Raw genomic sequence first — 15,800 nt, 5'->3', positions numbered from 1 at the left:
CATACAGTACTTGAAAGACACTGCTCAAAGAAATAAATTATGAAACGCCACAAGTTGATGATGTCCAGTGCATTTACAGTTGCTTTAAACAGTGGCTGGGTACAGGTGACACTGTAGCAAGTAGACTGAAGTCTACATTTCTCCACACTTGAATGTCAAGATTCCATCTCTGCAGGTTGGTCTTCCACCTCATGACACCCGACGTAGCCTATTGAGAGATCTCCTCCAAACCGCGCAGTCCTCTCTGTATGACCAGGGAGAAGATCTTCGTTGGGTGTTTGCTGCTTCTCGAGATGTTTGCATCTTCCACAACACATTTCAGTTTTGCTTGCTATGGTGTTCCTGGAAGCCCTTGAATGGTGTTATCTTTTTCTTCATTTAGGTCATGATCATACTGGGTTGTAGCCATACAGAGGATGAGTCTCAAATGTTGATGCCTTGGTATTCACCTTTCTTTTTAAAAGAGGAAGTACAACTGGACAAGCATCCTTTCTTAACACTAACCTGAGGGGGAGAAAAGGAATAGCATTAAAATGAATGAGGAAAAAAAAAAGTTGACGTATAATGTACAAACTGCTTTAAAAAATTACATCCATTGACACCCAAGATAAAGTATCTAAACTATTAAACAATCCAATCTCACCTATCAACTTGAATGAGGGAGATGTAGCTATATTTGATGAGCTCCACAAAAACCAACACAAAGCCACTGAGGGCATACAATTCATTAAGGTATATGACAGCATTGCAAGAGAGAAGATATGGGAATGCCTGAGAATAAGGAATGTCAGCATCCAGATCAATTAACTAGAGACATTCCTTAGTGGCATTCAATTGCCTTATTTTAATGTATTGTGTGCACGATTTAATTTTCAATTTTTTAATATCATTGTGACTACCTTTCATCTTCAGTTTTAACTTTGTAACACACTCCAACTCTCACATGTTCAATTTAATATCATTGTACTGTACATTGTTTTTGGACTATTTGATACATTGTATAATTTGTGTTATAGCTGATGATGACCTTGACCTTAGGCTGAAACTAGTACCAAATTAAAATTAACTTGTAATGTAAACATATTGCAAAACTTTGTATTGAAAAGGTGGAACTGATAAAATTGATTTAACTATTAATGTAATCACAGTTCAATACGGACCAACGAACATGAAGTTTATATCCCTTAAAAAAAGAATGTGCCGGAGGGACTGGAGAGGAAAGTTCAGATGCTATAGGAGCATTGCACCAGCTGTGTGCGATTGGGTGATGACCATTTATCCTGGTTCCAGACCAAAAGTAGAGTCCAGCACAGCGGTGCACTATTCCCATTACTGTTTATCATTATCATGGATGACATAATAAAGAACATCAAGAAAACCGCTGATGACATTATGATCTAGGGAGAAATTGAGGAACAAGTCCAGTTGAGACTCAATGAATGGAAGGTTAAGTTCCAGGAATTCAGTCTCAAGATAAGCAAACCCAAAACAGCAGTGATAGCAATAAACAGGGAGGGACGACCAGCAAACATCATGCAAGAAAACTACCCACTGGAAAGTGTGGAAAACTTTACATACCTTGGCAGTGTAATATCTCGAGATACACTAGCAAGAAGTTGACGTAAAAAACTTCTAAAAAATCTACAAGATCCTAGTTACATATTTCAATTATATTGAATTATATTATATGTATATATATATATATATATGTACACTTTTGCGACCAAAGCAAATACTGGATCATTAAGCTATTCATCAAGTTCAGTCGGTGTTTGAAAGTACAGTGCCTGCCTGACGTTGAATATGTCGCGCTGATCTTCGGGAGCTGGCAATTTACTTCAATTGAGCTACTCGTCTTCGGCTTCTGCACGATTTTGCATCTTCACATTTGTTGGATTGTGTTGTGACTTCGCGCCCGATAGTGTATGCAGGCTGGCTCATTTAACTGTTCTCCACTTCTCGTAAACATTATGAGACAATGCCGAACTTTGCGTGTGCTATGCTGTTGTTCAGAAGATTGCGCCTTGCTTCTTTTAAGTGACTTACCTTCTACTTCTGAATTTTACAGTGCCTATCCCCGTTGTTTTATTTTGCCTCTTCAACTGTTTTTGTGGGGACTTGATCTTTAATTTCTTTCTTACCTATGCATTGTTTTTTGAGTTTTATTCGGCTGATGATGACCCGGATCAGGGTCGAAACCGGTACCGCTTCCACTTATAATTAAATAGGAATGTAACACTACATTTCGTATTTATTTGTATTGAATAGGTTGAACTACCTTATATTTTTTTTTTGCTATGGGCTTTACGTCGCACCGACACAGATAGGTCTTATGGCGACGACGGGATGGGAAAGGCCTAGGAGTCGGAAGGAAGCGGCCGTGGCCTTAATTAAGGTACAGCCCCAGCATTTGCCTGGTGTGAAAATGGGAAACCACGGAAAACCATCTTCAGAGCTGCCGATAGTGGGATTCGAACCTACTATCTCCCGGATGCAAGCTCACAGCCGCGCGCCTCTACGCGCACGGCCAACTCTCCCGGTGAACTACCTTATTTATTATTTCAATTCCATTGTGATACATTTCAATACGGAACATTATGAAATTTTTATCTTTAATTATACAGTACCAGTTAAGATGCAAGGCAGTACCCAAGATAGTCACTCTGTCTTCATTCAGCATTATGTTAGAGATTTGAGCCCAGCATAGATAGGTGTGCATGGTAGCCATAATGAAAAAATGAAGAGGAAAAAATTGTTTCAACCCTGCACAGGAAAACTCAGCACCTGCTGAGAACTTTATTTGCACGAGTTGCTGTTAAAACTCCACAGCCATAGCACGTTGTGAATAGGAAATCATTCTCGAAAATGTCGCACACAACTATCAAGTGGTGTTGTGTTAACATGCAGCAGGCTCCAAGCCTCAAAAGTGGTTCATCCTAGAGCCTAAAATCCTGGATTTCTGGGTCCTTTGGACCCAAGGGTTTTGTTTCTCATGTTGAAACTATTGAAATGAGTAGGATTTGGTCACTTTAATGACCTTTCTTTAAATACCCCCTAATCCCCACCAACTTCAATTTTAATTAACAACAAAACATAGCCTAATTTTTAATTTAGATAAACAGGAGTCATCATCATCATCATCATTTCCCAACTCCAGTTTCCCGGGTGTAGTTTACAAGCGCTCGCCATCTCTTTCTGTCTTCATACATCTTCTGTTCCAGTACATCCTTTCCATTTGTGTCCTCTCTCCTCCACGTCTGATCTTACAGTCTTTATCCAGCATTTTCTTGGTCTTCCCTGTGGTCTTCTTCCTATGAGATTAAGGTCAAAATATTTTCTTGCAGGTCTTTCCCTGTTCATTTTCATTATGTGCACATACCATGACACTGGTAATAGGAACCTTGATACCAGCTACTTTCCTATTCACTTCATTTCTGATCTTATCCTTTCTGGTAGTTTGGTTCATGGTTCTAATGAATAGTTGCTTGGATTCTATTGAAGTCTGTTTAGTAGGGTACGTCTCCAAACCATATGCGAGGATTGGTACGAAGTAAGTGTGGTACATGATTCGCTTTTTGTGGAATTTTGCAGTCCCAGAGAAGATTTCTGACTTGACTGTAGAAGTTTGATGCTTTCTGTGTCCTGCTGAGTATTTCCTGCCTAACAGTGTTTTCTTTTGAGATTGTACTTCCGAGGCACTTGAAGTGGGAAGCTGATTCGATTTTTACTCCTTCCAAAATATATTTGAGCTTGTTCCTTCCCTGTTGATGGTCATTTCCACTGTCTTTGTTTTGCTCATCTTCAGTCCAAAATTTTTGAATGTATTGTTTCATTTGTTAAGTTTTTTCTGAGCTTCAGCTTCTGTTTCTTCCCATAAAAGCACATCATCAGCAAATACCAGGGCGTTTGGTTGACTGTCAATTTTCTTGATAGATTTTATGACCTTGTCCATTACTATTACAAACAGGAGTGGTGATAGGGCACTTCCTTGTTGGACACATCTCTTTGTTTCAAACAGAAGTATAAATATGAAATTGAACATAAATCACATCAGACTTTTATTTTTCACAGTAAGGTAGCAAGCAAGCAAACCAACAAACAAACAAGATAATAATTTGGTATTGGTCCCAGTAACTGCAGAATGATTCAAAATGTAGGGAAAAACTCTTTTATTACCAGTCTAAATTACCAACAGACAGACTCTTTAATTTTATTTATATAGATGTTGAACTCCTACGAGCATCTACAGCAAATACTGCAAATCTAAAATGTGGCACCCACACAGATGTATAGTTTCTTGGTTTTGAAGGTTTCTGGTTCCCATTACCTTAACTCCTGCATAGCAACTGATGGTGAACATTCTTAGATCTCAAAGCAAGAGGCAGCGACACCTGATTCAAATAGCAACACGTCATAGAAAAACCTTCAGAATTGCTCTCTTACAGAACACAATGAAGGAAGTGAGGCTATGGTGATCTGTTCAGATAGACGGAGCTAATGCAGAATTAATTGCATGACAGACACTCGTACTCGACCCAGATGAATGGTGACCAAAAGAATGGCAGGGAAGCAATGGATATGCGAGTTGTTGAAGTCCATCCTGGATGAAATGGAGGGTGAGATGCAAAAAAGCGGACCCCATATCTTGGCAGGATCAGTGCCAAGCAGGAAGGCTGCCATGTCTGCTTTATTTAAAATCTGAGTGTAACAGTATCATATGCTGAAGACAATTTTACAGAGGAGATATAAAGCATATTACCTGGAGGTAAGGAGAGTAGAGCATGGTCACGCAGGGCTGCCAACCAATGCTGGGACAAGCTGACCAACTCAGGTTGCACTAAGGTGAGCAGACTCTCTCCTCGGAACTCAAATTCCCCAAATTCATCCTCGTCTTTATCGGGGGAGGTCACATTGCTTACTGGAGAAGGTCGTAGATTTGGATCTATGAATCCAGGTGCTGAGCCATTACCAGCCATGGCAACAATGTACACCTGAAGGACATAACACATAAATGCAGAAAACAAAATCAATAATCTGTCAGGTCTACCCAAAGATAAGATAAAATTAAACAAAATATCCAGGATAAAAACATCCCCTTCACATTCACAAGAAAGAAACATATATTTTCAACACCAAAAAGGGCACAAATATCGGACCACATGAAAAAGTACTGGGAGGGCCACAAGGCCTGAACAGTCTCTTCGAAGAGACTTGGATAATGGACTGACTAAAGTGATCTTATGGGGTCATAAAATTGGAAGAAGAAGAAGAAGAAGAAGAAGAAGAAGAAGAAGAAGAAGAAGAAGAAGAAGAAGAAGAATTTTAACTACTTTATTTCTAAACAAAAATGCAAGCTGGAAAAGGAGGGAAAAGTGGAGCCTAAACCAATATTCTGTAATTTGATAAGATGGCCGTGGTGAGAATTCCCATTCACCATTGTCTGCTGTCCATTTCACAACAGTGATAAGGTCTTTTTCCAGTGTTGTTTACAATCCTGTAACTTATTTATTACTCTATACAGTATATCGCCCATCTGCAAAAATGCCTTCCCTGTAATTCCAGTGCTTTACTCATATAATTTTATATACCTACTAGCTGTTACCCACCGCTTCACTTGCGAGGATTTCGTAATTTGATAAAAAATTACTTGTTCCTCGGTACTGCACTAAGACATTATCTGTAAATCCCTAAAGTATAAAAACTCACCGACCGAGCTTGATAGCTGCAGTTGCTTAAGTGTGGCCAGTATCCAGTATTCAGGAGATAGTAGGTTCGAACCCCACTGTCGGCAGCCCTGAAAATGGTTTTCCGTGGTTTCCCATTTTCACACCAGGCAAATGCTGGGGCTGTACCTTAATTAAGGCCACGGCCGCTTCCTTCCCACTCCTAGCCCTTACCTGTCCCATTGTCGCCATAAGACCTATCTGTGTCGGTGTGACGTAAAACAACTAGAAAAAAAAAAGAAAAGAAAAAAAACTCACCGAAAAATTGCATTTCATTTACCCCAGAAACTCTTTGTAAACCACATTTGTGGCATTGTCTTTTGGGGCTAAGATGACCAGGCTACTGGCAGAGCTAAATCTGGAACATGCGACATGGAACTCTATTTGTGAGAAACACCCTCTTTTAAGTAAATAAAAAAATTCTTTATTTCTAAAGGAGATTCCGAATACCAATTTTCACGTCTTTAACATCTTAGTTTCTGAAAGTATCCTCCTTCTTCACCTATTTTTGATCTCCAGCTTAAGTTGATTTTCATAAAACAAAAAGTATGTGTTTCTTTATTTTTAAAGGAGACTACAAATACCTATTTTCATGTCTGTAACATGTTAGGTTTTTGTGACATATTGTAGATAATTTTGCTGCTGTAGAATCCCGGAGCTGACGTTGCCATGGTTACGGCAGTTCATTTCTTTATCTGATTCCTAGAGCAGAGGTAGTGTGGTGCCAATATCTCCATAATGGTTCATTTTAGGGCCTTAAAACATGGTTTTTGGGCCCATAGGGCATACCGAGTTTTATTCTTTACATCAAGGGGCTTAAATTGAGCTTTGTCTTGTCCTTGTACAACAAATTCGATATTTTGCATATATTAGCCTATTATTTTAACATCTCTTCCCATGCCCCCCCCCCCCCCCCCCTGAATTGTTTTGTAAATAAAATAGAGCCATGTCCCTCAGGGATAACGAATATCTACATTAGCAAAATAATTTTTAGAATCGGTCCAGTAGTTCCTGAGATTAGCCATAACACACAAACAAACTTTACCTCTTTATTATTATTATTATTATTATTATTATTATTATTATTATTATTATTATTATTATTATTATTAGGAGAGAGAGAGTGCACGTGCGTGCATTTACTGAGCCATCCTGAAAACAAATTAGAGTAATGAAACAGTGTTTTATTCATAACAATATCATAATTAAGTGAATAATATTCCTTTCCTTCCAATACTTCTACAGTTTGACACCAATAACTTTATGTCATCCTTACTTGAATTCAAACTCTGTGTACTCTCATCACCACTCCCTAGTCAACCTCGTTTCCCTGAATGTACCTCCTTGTATTCCTTCCTAATAACCACCTAACATTTACATACCAGTACCATTACAGTTCAAGTGGAAGCCATCTGAGCACAGATCCCTATCTTCTACCCACCTACGAAGGATCCACAATATTCAAATCCAGTATCCCAAATACTCACTCCATTGTCTCATTTAAATCCCCAAACACCCTCCAGTCAGTATCTCTCATCATCATCATCATCTTCATCATTGACCATCTCCAGTTGCCCGGCTGTGGTGTACGAGCCCCCTCCATCTTTGTCTGTCCATGAACCACCGTTCTCTCATAATATTCTCCCAATCTTGTCCTCTCTCCTCGACATCTTTCTTTACCAGCTCTGTCCATTTTCCTCTGGGTCTGCCCACTGCTCTTTTCCTTTTACTTCTCTTTCTTATTCTCTTCTTGCAGTCCTGCTTGCACTAATCCTTCTTACATGGCCAAACCACTTCACTCTTGCTTTCTGAATCCTCTGTAATAGGGAGTCTCCTCTTTCCACCTCCTCTCGGACTTTTTCATTCCTGAACTTGTACTTCCTGGTCTTCAGTGTCATGGTGCGTAGGAACTTCAGTGTCATGGTGCGTAGGAACTTCAGTGTCTCGTTAACGTGGTAGTTTCCAAGCTATACGTGAGGATGGGTCTATAATATGTTTTATATAATGAGTCAGTATCCCTCCCACACAATAGCCCACTGTAAACAATATCCGCTCCCTTAAACTTCTCCTGTACCGCATTATGTATGACCCACACCTCCCTAACTTTGTTGGTACTTATTCCTGTTTTCTGTATGTTGTGGGTACTGATGTGAAAAACTACATCTTCCTTGATGGCTGTAAAAGCTACTTCCTCCTCTCTTTTCTCCCTCCTTCTTCCTATCCTATTCTCCACATTTCCCTTTCCTATCTTTCTGTTTCGTCTTACCTCCCCCTCCTCTGTAACACTTCCTCTGGTCTGCGTCTTTCCTCTGCTGTTCTATCTGTAGTGACTCATATCGATCCCTCTTCTGAACTGTGCCCTCAATTTTCTTTTGCTTAAAACATTAGCCCACATGTCTTCCACAACTTCTTCCCTTCCGTTTGGTCATCATCATCATCATCAGAATCATCATCTCCTGTTTTCTGCCTGACACCGGGTGGGGGAAATACGGTTCCTCTCCACTTCATCCTGTCGCTCCACCATTCCTCATCCAACATCGTTACTGTCGAGGTTCCCTTGTCCCATGCCGTCATCTGTCTTTCCAGTGCTTGTGTTGACAGTCTTTCTTCTTTCATCCGCTTCACATGTCCAAACCATCTCAATTGGTTCTGTTCCAGTGCGTCATTTAGTTTTTGCACATTTAGCTCTTTTCATATGTCTTCATTTCTCACTCTATCCTTCCTTGTCTTTTGTACCCCACTCCTCAGGAATTTCATTTCAGCTGCCTGTACTCTACTCCCACCTCCCTGAGTCACTGTCCAGGTTCCTCCTTCATATGCTATTGTAGGTAAATAATATCCCTTGTACCTTACTTCTTTAGCCATCTTTATTCCATATTAATCTACGTACACGGTGGTAAAAGGCATTCCCCAGTTGTATCCTTCTACTAATTTCCATATTCAGTCTTTCATTTTCTGTCAGTTTACTTCCCAAGTATTTGAAGTGTTCAACTATCTCCAATTTTGATAGATCTTTCCCCTTCTTACTTCCTCTACTAATCACCATTATCTTGCTCTTCTCCATGCTGATTCTCAATCCCAATTGTTCAATGCTTCTATTAAGTACATTCAGCTGTTGTACCTCCTCATGATCTTCTCCCCAGATCACAACATAATTATATTCAATGGCACACTAGCCACCAGTATCTTGGAAATGTGTAGCAATCCAACTGATGAGCCTACTGCTACACTGGGGCGAAACTCTGGTAATTTCACGACTGAAAAAACCCAAAGAGCTTAACCACTCAACTTGGAGTGCCGTACAGTGCACCCCGACTCCCTAATGCTCTCTGTCACGGAGTGACATGCATAGCATGAGTGTAGCAGCTTCCACTCTGTGCTTCTATCTAGCGAACAGTTCTTGAACTATTACAAATGTAATGAGATATATCTATAGACAAAGCATTCATCTTTCATTTTTAGTGTATTTCTATCACGTTTTTTATCAATTACGTATGATACATCGCACCTGAAGAAGCAACAAGTTCTGCTGTTGACACCATAGCTGCTAAACATTTTTTCATGATAGTGGATGCAAAAATTAATGATGTTTTAGAAAATGATGATACAGAAAGTTCAGTTTTGTTAAACAAGGACTAGAATATAAAATCTGAGAGTGAAAGTAGTGATCCTGACAGTGATGTTGTTTGTAATACGTAGGAATATATCGTCCATAGTGTTATCAATGGTGGGTTTGTTTGGGAAAGCATAGATAATTACAGAGGGCAAAGAGGGCAAATCATGACATATTATGGGCCTCAGAATACTGCAAAGAATTGCTTATATCCTATGAAATTTTTCAGCTGTTTTTTACTGTCGAGTTCGTAAAGATGGTAGTAGAACAGGCAGATATTTTTGCTCAACAAGACATGGTATGTTATTTCTGTTCCGATTGAGGGTAAATTAATGGGTACCTGATACTGTATAGGAAATGCATGTGATTTTTGTAGTTTATATGCTAATAAGCATAGTACAGAAACCTATATTGAGATCTTATTTTTTTCAAACTGAGTACTAGCTACTCCTATATTTGGTTCAGCAATATCCCTTGTTCGATTTAAAAGCATTAACAAGATTTCTCTACTGCAATGACCTTAGGTAATTCTGCTGTATGTGTGTTTATGCATTATTAACAAACTGAAAATTTTGGTAAAATTCATTGAACCATTTGTCGGTTGTGTTCAATTAACTAAAAGCCTGCATTATAGCATGCTTGGTGGTATACTCCTCCCGCAGCACAGAGTAGCCAGGTAGTGAACGTCCTCCCACTCTGAGAGGTTAAATGTTTTTTTCATTATATTCATTCTTTCCTCTCTATAATCTTCCCTTGCTGCCTTTATGGTGTCAACCACTACCATTATGAACAGTAAAGGTGATAGCTCACTCCCCTGTTTTAGCCCATTGTTAATTCAAAACCATTCTGTTCTACCCACTGTTGTCTTATTCTTACTACAGTATATATCCTATGAACTGAGTGAGACCTACCTTCATTCTTGTCCTCTGTAAGAATCCTAATGATTCCCTCAAACTCTCTAACCCTTCCTCATATTCCTTATTTTTACTAGCTGCTTAATGTCGCACTGACACAGATAGGTCTTATGGCGACGATGGGATAGGAAAGGCCTAGGAGTTGGAAGGAAGCGGCCGTGGCCTTAATTAAGGTACAGCCCCAGCATTTGCCTGGTGTGAAAATGGGAAACCATGGAAAACCATCTTCAGGGCTGCCGACAGTGGGATTCAAACCTACCATCTCCCAGATGCAAGCTCACAGCCGCGTGACCCTGACCGCACGGCCAACTCACCTGGTCATATCTTAATGCCCACTTACACTCTAATTGTATTATTTAAGACTTGATTGTTACTTCATGTTAGCAAGACCCTCTCAACTATTCACAGATCACAGAACTCACCTCCGCCCATGCTTTAAGGATGGCCAGTCTCTCCAGGGTAGCTAAACTCTCATTGTACAGCTGAATGGTGTTAGTACCACGGCGCAGCTTGGCCAGCGACGACACTAGCAGCTGGTGCACTCGACGGAGATCATTCAGGTCCCGTGCTACTCCACTTCCGATCCATGCACTACATACCTGGCATGCTGCAGCTGTTACGTGCGACGGGGTTTCTGGTGAGAAAGCTGGTCTTAACGCTGCTCCCACCTGTCATTAAGAAAATGGTATCAGCTCAAACTAACTAGTACATACTGATTATAGGAAATTGCTAACACTGGAAATTACACATATAAGAGTCTATTTAGGGATGAGATACTCAAAAAAACAAAATGGTTTAAAGTTGAAACTGGTCTCTGACAAGGAAGTGTATTATCCCCCATACTATTCAACATAGTCATGGATGAAATTCATAAGAACATTAAACAGATATTGGGAAGACAGGCAACAAAAGCCACGTTGTTTGCAGATGAGATAGTGACATAGAGTGAGGATGAAATGGAAGTGCAAAAACAAGATGATTTATGGAATCAAGAAATAGAAAAATTTGGGATGAAAGTAAGCACAGAGAAAAGTAAAACAATAGTGATGACACGGGGAAGGAAGGGACGGAAAGAAGAGGAAAGACAAAACTGAATGGTAAAATTCTGAAAGTGGTTAAAAGTTTCAAGTACTTGGGGAGTGTGATCACAGAAGATGGAAAGATAACCGAGGAAATTGGAAAAAGAATACAACAAGCAAACAGCTTCTACCAGAGTGTAAGGGGTATTTTGTGGAACCAAACTGTCCTGAAAAAATGTAAGATAGTATTATATTCAATCCATTATGAACCCATACTAACTTATGCAGCTGGACTGTGGACTACAACAAAACGAGTGGAGAGTAGAATACAGGCAGCGGAGATGAAATTCTTAAGAGGTATCGAGGGCAAGATCAGAAAGGATAGAATTAGAAATTAAGAGATAAGGAAAAGGACAGAAATCTTGAAACTTCAAGACAGGATAGAAATAACAAAGCTTAAAGTGGTATGGGCATACGATGACAATGGGAGAAGAGAGAGAACCAAAAAACGTTTTTTCAGAGAAGTTAACAGGAAAGAGACCCCGAAAGAGATGGACAGATTCAGTGTGGAAGTACATAGAGAAGAGAGGAGGAAAACCAGAAGATGTACTTAAAAAAGGAGAAGAATAGTGGAGAGACAGGCAGCAATGGAGGTCATTGATTCACAACCCGACCCGGGAAGCTGGAAATGGGAAATGAAGATGATGATACTGATAATACTCGATGTCTTAAACCAAGAAAAAATAACAAATATCTGTGAATTTTTGGTAAAATTCTATGTGATGGTGTTGTAAACATAATATTATGCTAGAAGTAAGTCACTGTACTGCTCAATTTACTGTAACATGTAGCATTCAGACACTGGAGAGTAAGTTTTCTGCAAATTCATATGTAATTGTGTTATAAGAGGGCTGTAAATAAAATAATGGCAACGCACAAACCACCACAAGCTTATTGCAGTCACAAGCAAAATTCCATTACTTTTCTTCAACATAACCTCCAGCAAAATTCTGGACCATCTGACAAATATAAAGCACCAGTAGGACTCAGTCAGCGAGGCAGTCTCAACTAATCACAGCAACGAAACACCCTACTCGTCGGAGTACTGATGGAGTATCTGGAAATCTGATGCTTTGGGGAGGTACTTTCAACACAGGGAACAAATCAAAGTAGCAAGGATTTGTGTCAAGGTGGTATTGAGGAAGTTCTAAGACTTCCCAAGGCCACCTGCGTAAGAAGGTAGTCGCTGTTTCTGCCACATGGCTAGGTGCACTGGCAAGCAAGATGCAAGAAATTTGGATGTTTCCGCTGCATAACCCGATGCAAGTGGTGCTAATGGCAATACTACATTGGGTTGGCAGTTTTCCGTTGGGGTACAGCGTGGCTAATGTTGACATCTTCAGTGGCATATGCCACGATCAATATAACCTTCACCCTACTGAGATACTATTGAATTTTCTTTGGACGATGAGATCCAGGGTGGCGCCATTCGCTCAACTGCTGATTTAAATTGGGCTCAAACGCCTGTGCCTAAGCTTCGTAAATGACTACAATACACTGCATAAATGCATCCTCTTCATTGAGGCACCTGTCAAGATGGGTACCAGCTAGAGCGTGCCTGTGCCTCTGCCATTTCTGAACAAGTGTAAGACGGAGGGAACTCCCAACAGGATGTAGTTTTCCTCAGACAGAGAATGTTCTTCAGACTGGGCCACAATGAGTGATGACTAATCCTAACTTCTAAGGATTCTAGGACAGTTCATCGGTGATCTAAGAAAATGAGGCCTCACAGTAACTCTACCTAGTCTCATGGAACATACTTACTCATCATGCAAGAGTCTATGGTAATGCATCTTTACCACAAACTTCACAACATTACGCCCTGGTGACATACCTGTGCATTTTTATCACAAAATAAGTTAGTACTGTACTTGCTATCTTACATAATTACAGTATAATCTCAGTTAAATTTCCTACTACATTTTAAGGTTGCTCTGATTACTTTACAAATACTCCCCATGACTCAATCTCACCTGTGCTTGGAACTGCTCCAACAGAAGATGGCCAGGGAATTCTGGTTCAGGTACACGAGCAAACTTATCGATGACCTCCTGGAGTGTTTTCAGTCCTTCAAGTCGCAGAGGATCTGAATCGCTCGTTGCAGCCATGAAAGCCATTCGCACCAAGTCGGAAAGATGGAGCACCAGATAGTCTCCTACGACAAAAATATATTAAATATATTAAATGGACAATGAAATATAAACCAGTCATGGTAATACAAACTCTTAATAAATCCACAGGAGCTCACTTGACAAATAAAATAGTACTAATGGAAATTCATAAAGGTTTTATCAGTGTAGCCATGATGTAAGTCAGTGTGAAGCCGGAAAATACTCCAAGGTTTAACATGTTGGCCATACTTAAATGTGCTACTCTCCAGAAAACAAAGGATTTTTAATTGTTTTTCAAATTATTTCAATGCTAGGGAAAGCAATGTTAGTAATAACTTTTGACATGTTTAGAAAGATCACACTTTCTTCTACACAAAAATAAGTTTTAATTATCATAATAGGGCAGCAATTTTTAAATATAAATTTAAGAAGATTATAAGCTTTACAAACGAAAAAAAATCTGACGCAGCTATGGTTGCCAGTTGGGTTAATATTTCGAAATTTGTCTAATATTGTGGACACATCTACTGAAACACACTAATTCAGATTCTAACCTAATTGGTCAACTGGCACCGGTATCCTTGTTTACAACCAGTAACTTGCTTTCCCACTGTTTGTTGTTTGACGACGGGGTTGCATCGAGTTGCTGCAGGCTGTCATCTGTATACGGGAACACCCACATTCGTAGGAAGCAGTATAAAATTGTATAATAGAACTCACTTCAAGAAGCGGTATAAAACTATGTTACACTTCATACTAATTTGAAATTAGCTCATTATTTACATTTACTTACCAGAAGCGCCAGAATCATCATGTTCAGTTAGTGAGTAATTTTTATCATCATCTTCATTTTCAAAACTCGTGTCTTCCATTAGAACATCCATTATGGATTCGTTGTCAAAATTTTCTACACTTGAATTAGACATGCTAAATGTTAACAAGAACTACATAAACAAGCCTGCCTCTCGAACACACACTCTTCCTGTCTGCATGTACCGTATTTACTTTCCCCACTCATTTCACAGCTGAGTCAACGATGACGCAGCCTCAGGTTATGTAGGAACGTGGCTGTGTTATCAATGCTTTGAAAGAAGATCAACTTATGCTAATAACTAGTACATTTTATGATTATAGAAGCATTCAATAGTATCCTAGTGAAGTCACAGCTCACTGAAATGGCGGCTAATATTTTTAGCTACAGTGGAATCATGCTCCCATAGATTCTCCGAACTCTGTCAGCAGCAATGAAATAGCACGCCCATAGTTTATATGAGCGGTGTCTGCAGCATGTTAAGAAGAAATGATAACAAGAACATACCTACATTGGTTTTTTTAAGTTTTGGCAACCACGCTCCAGCACAGCCGTGCAAAGGTGCCGGGCTCTGTAATTCTTACCAAAGTTTGCTGACCTGCGTCCCCTTCCCCAGAGCATATGACCTCACCCCCCACCCCCTCTCTACGTCCATTTAGAGTGGCAAGGTGAAGATGAGCAGTTGTGAGCAAGCACTGAGGTCGCACCAAGGACGCGAACGTGTGCTGGACATGTCTCGATCTGGTCACCCACCAGTAAGTGATGAACATGTACAGACTGTGTCTGCATTAGTTGAGATGCACCGGATGTGATATTACCGCATACTGTTCTTCCGCGACAGACCATTAATGCAGTGTGCTAATGTCCATTTTTTGCAATACAATCTGCGAGCAGCTCTGAGAAGAAAACGGTGAAACTTCATCGATAACCCACCCATTGTTCCGCATGACAATGCTATGGCTCACACAGCAGGAGTTGTGTCTGAATTGTTCAATTGCTAGGGGTGCTCTATCACCCCCCATACTTTCTGGATTTAAGTCCCTGTGACAACGATATAATCCCTAAGAGGAAGGAGCCGCTACGCTTCTGTAGAACTGAAGATGTTTTAGAGGTCACCGACCGCTCTCTTCACACCATTGACAGATGACAGATTGGGCAGTGCCAACGGGATCCAATGGCTTTCACACTGCTGGGAACACGTTGTATGCAAGGCTGGTGACTATATCGAAGGCCTATGGAACTTAGAACCATGTATGTAGGTGCTATCAATCAATAAATAAAATAGTTGCCAAAACATAAAAACCAAACCTTGTATATACGAAGGTCGATCAAATATAAACAGGATTTTTGTTCCTGAACATCAACAATTGGTAGGACTGGCCCCGTACTTCTGCTATGCTTAGATGGGACCATTAGGAGTGGGGAGAGCATGCTGTTAGGTATTTCCCGCCGATTCATCAGTAACGCTCACGATATTCGAGCAACAGGTGCACCCCTCCACTGCGCAATGCATAATTATAAAATTTCTTGCTCATGAAGGAGTTACAGC

At 40.1% G+C, this 15,800-nt stretch overlaps 1 protein-coding gene across 1 annotated transcript in view; it reads right to left on the bottom strand.

Annotated features, from left to right (window-relative positions):
• LOC136884962 (HEAT repeat-containing protein 5B) overlaps positions 1–15,800 on the bottom strand; it is a 390,022-nt gene that overhangs the window by 65,737 nt on the left and 308,485 nt on the right. The window contains exons 24-26 of the mRNA XM_067157308.2: positions 13,303–13,484; positions 10,673–10,918; positions 4,760–4,991 (exon numbers count right to left, since the gene is read on the bottom strand). Of these exons, the coding sequence (XP_067013409.1) occupies positions 4,760–4,991; positions 10,673–10,918; positions 13,303–13,484 (660 nt within the window). The remainder of the gene's footprint in view (positions 1–4,759; positions 4,992–10,672; positions 10,919–13,302; positions 13,485–15,800) is intronic.

The sequence above is a fragment of the Anabrus simplex genome, chromosome 13, assembly GCF_040414725.1.
Source record: "Anabrus simplex isolate iqAnaSimp1 chromosome 13, ASM4041472v1, whole genome shotgun sequence".
NCBI lineage: Eukaryota > Metazoa > Arthropoda > Insecta > Orthoptera > Tettigoniidae > Anabrus > Anabrus simplex.
The sequence above is the reverse complement of the archived record's forward strand: the minus strand, read 5'-3'. Positions and strand labels throughout refer to the sequence as shown.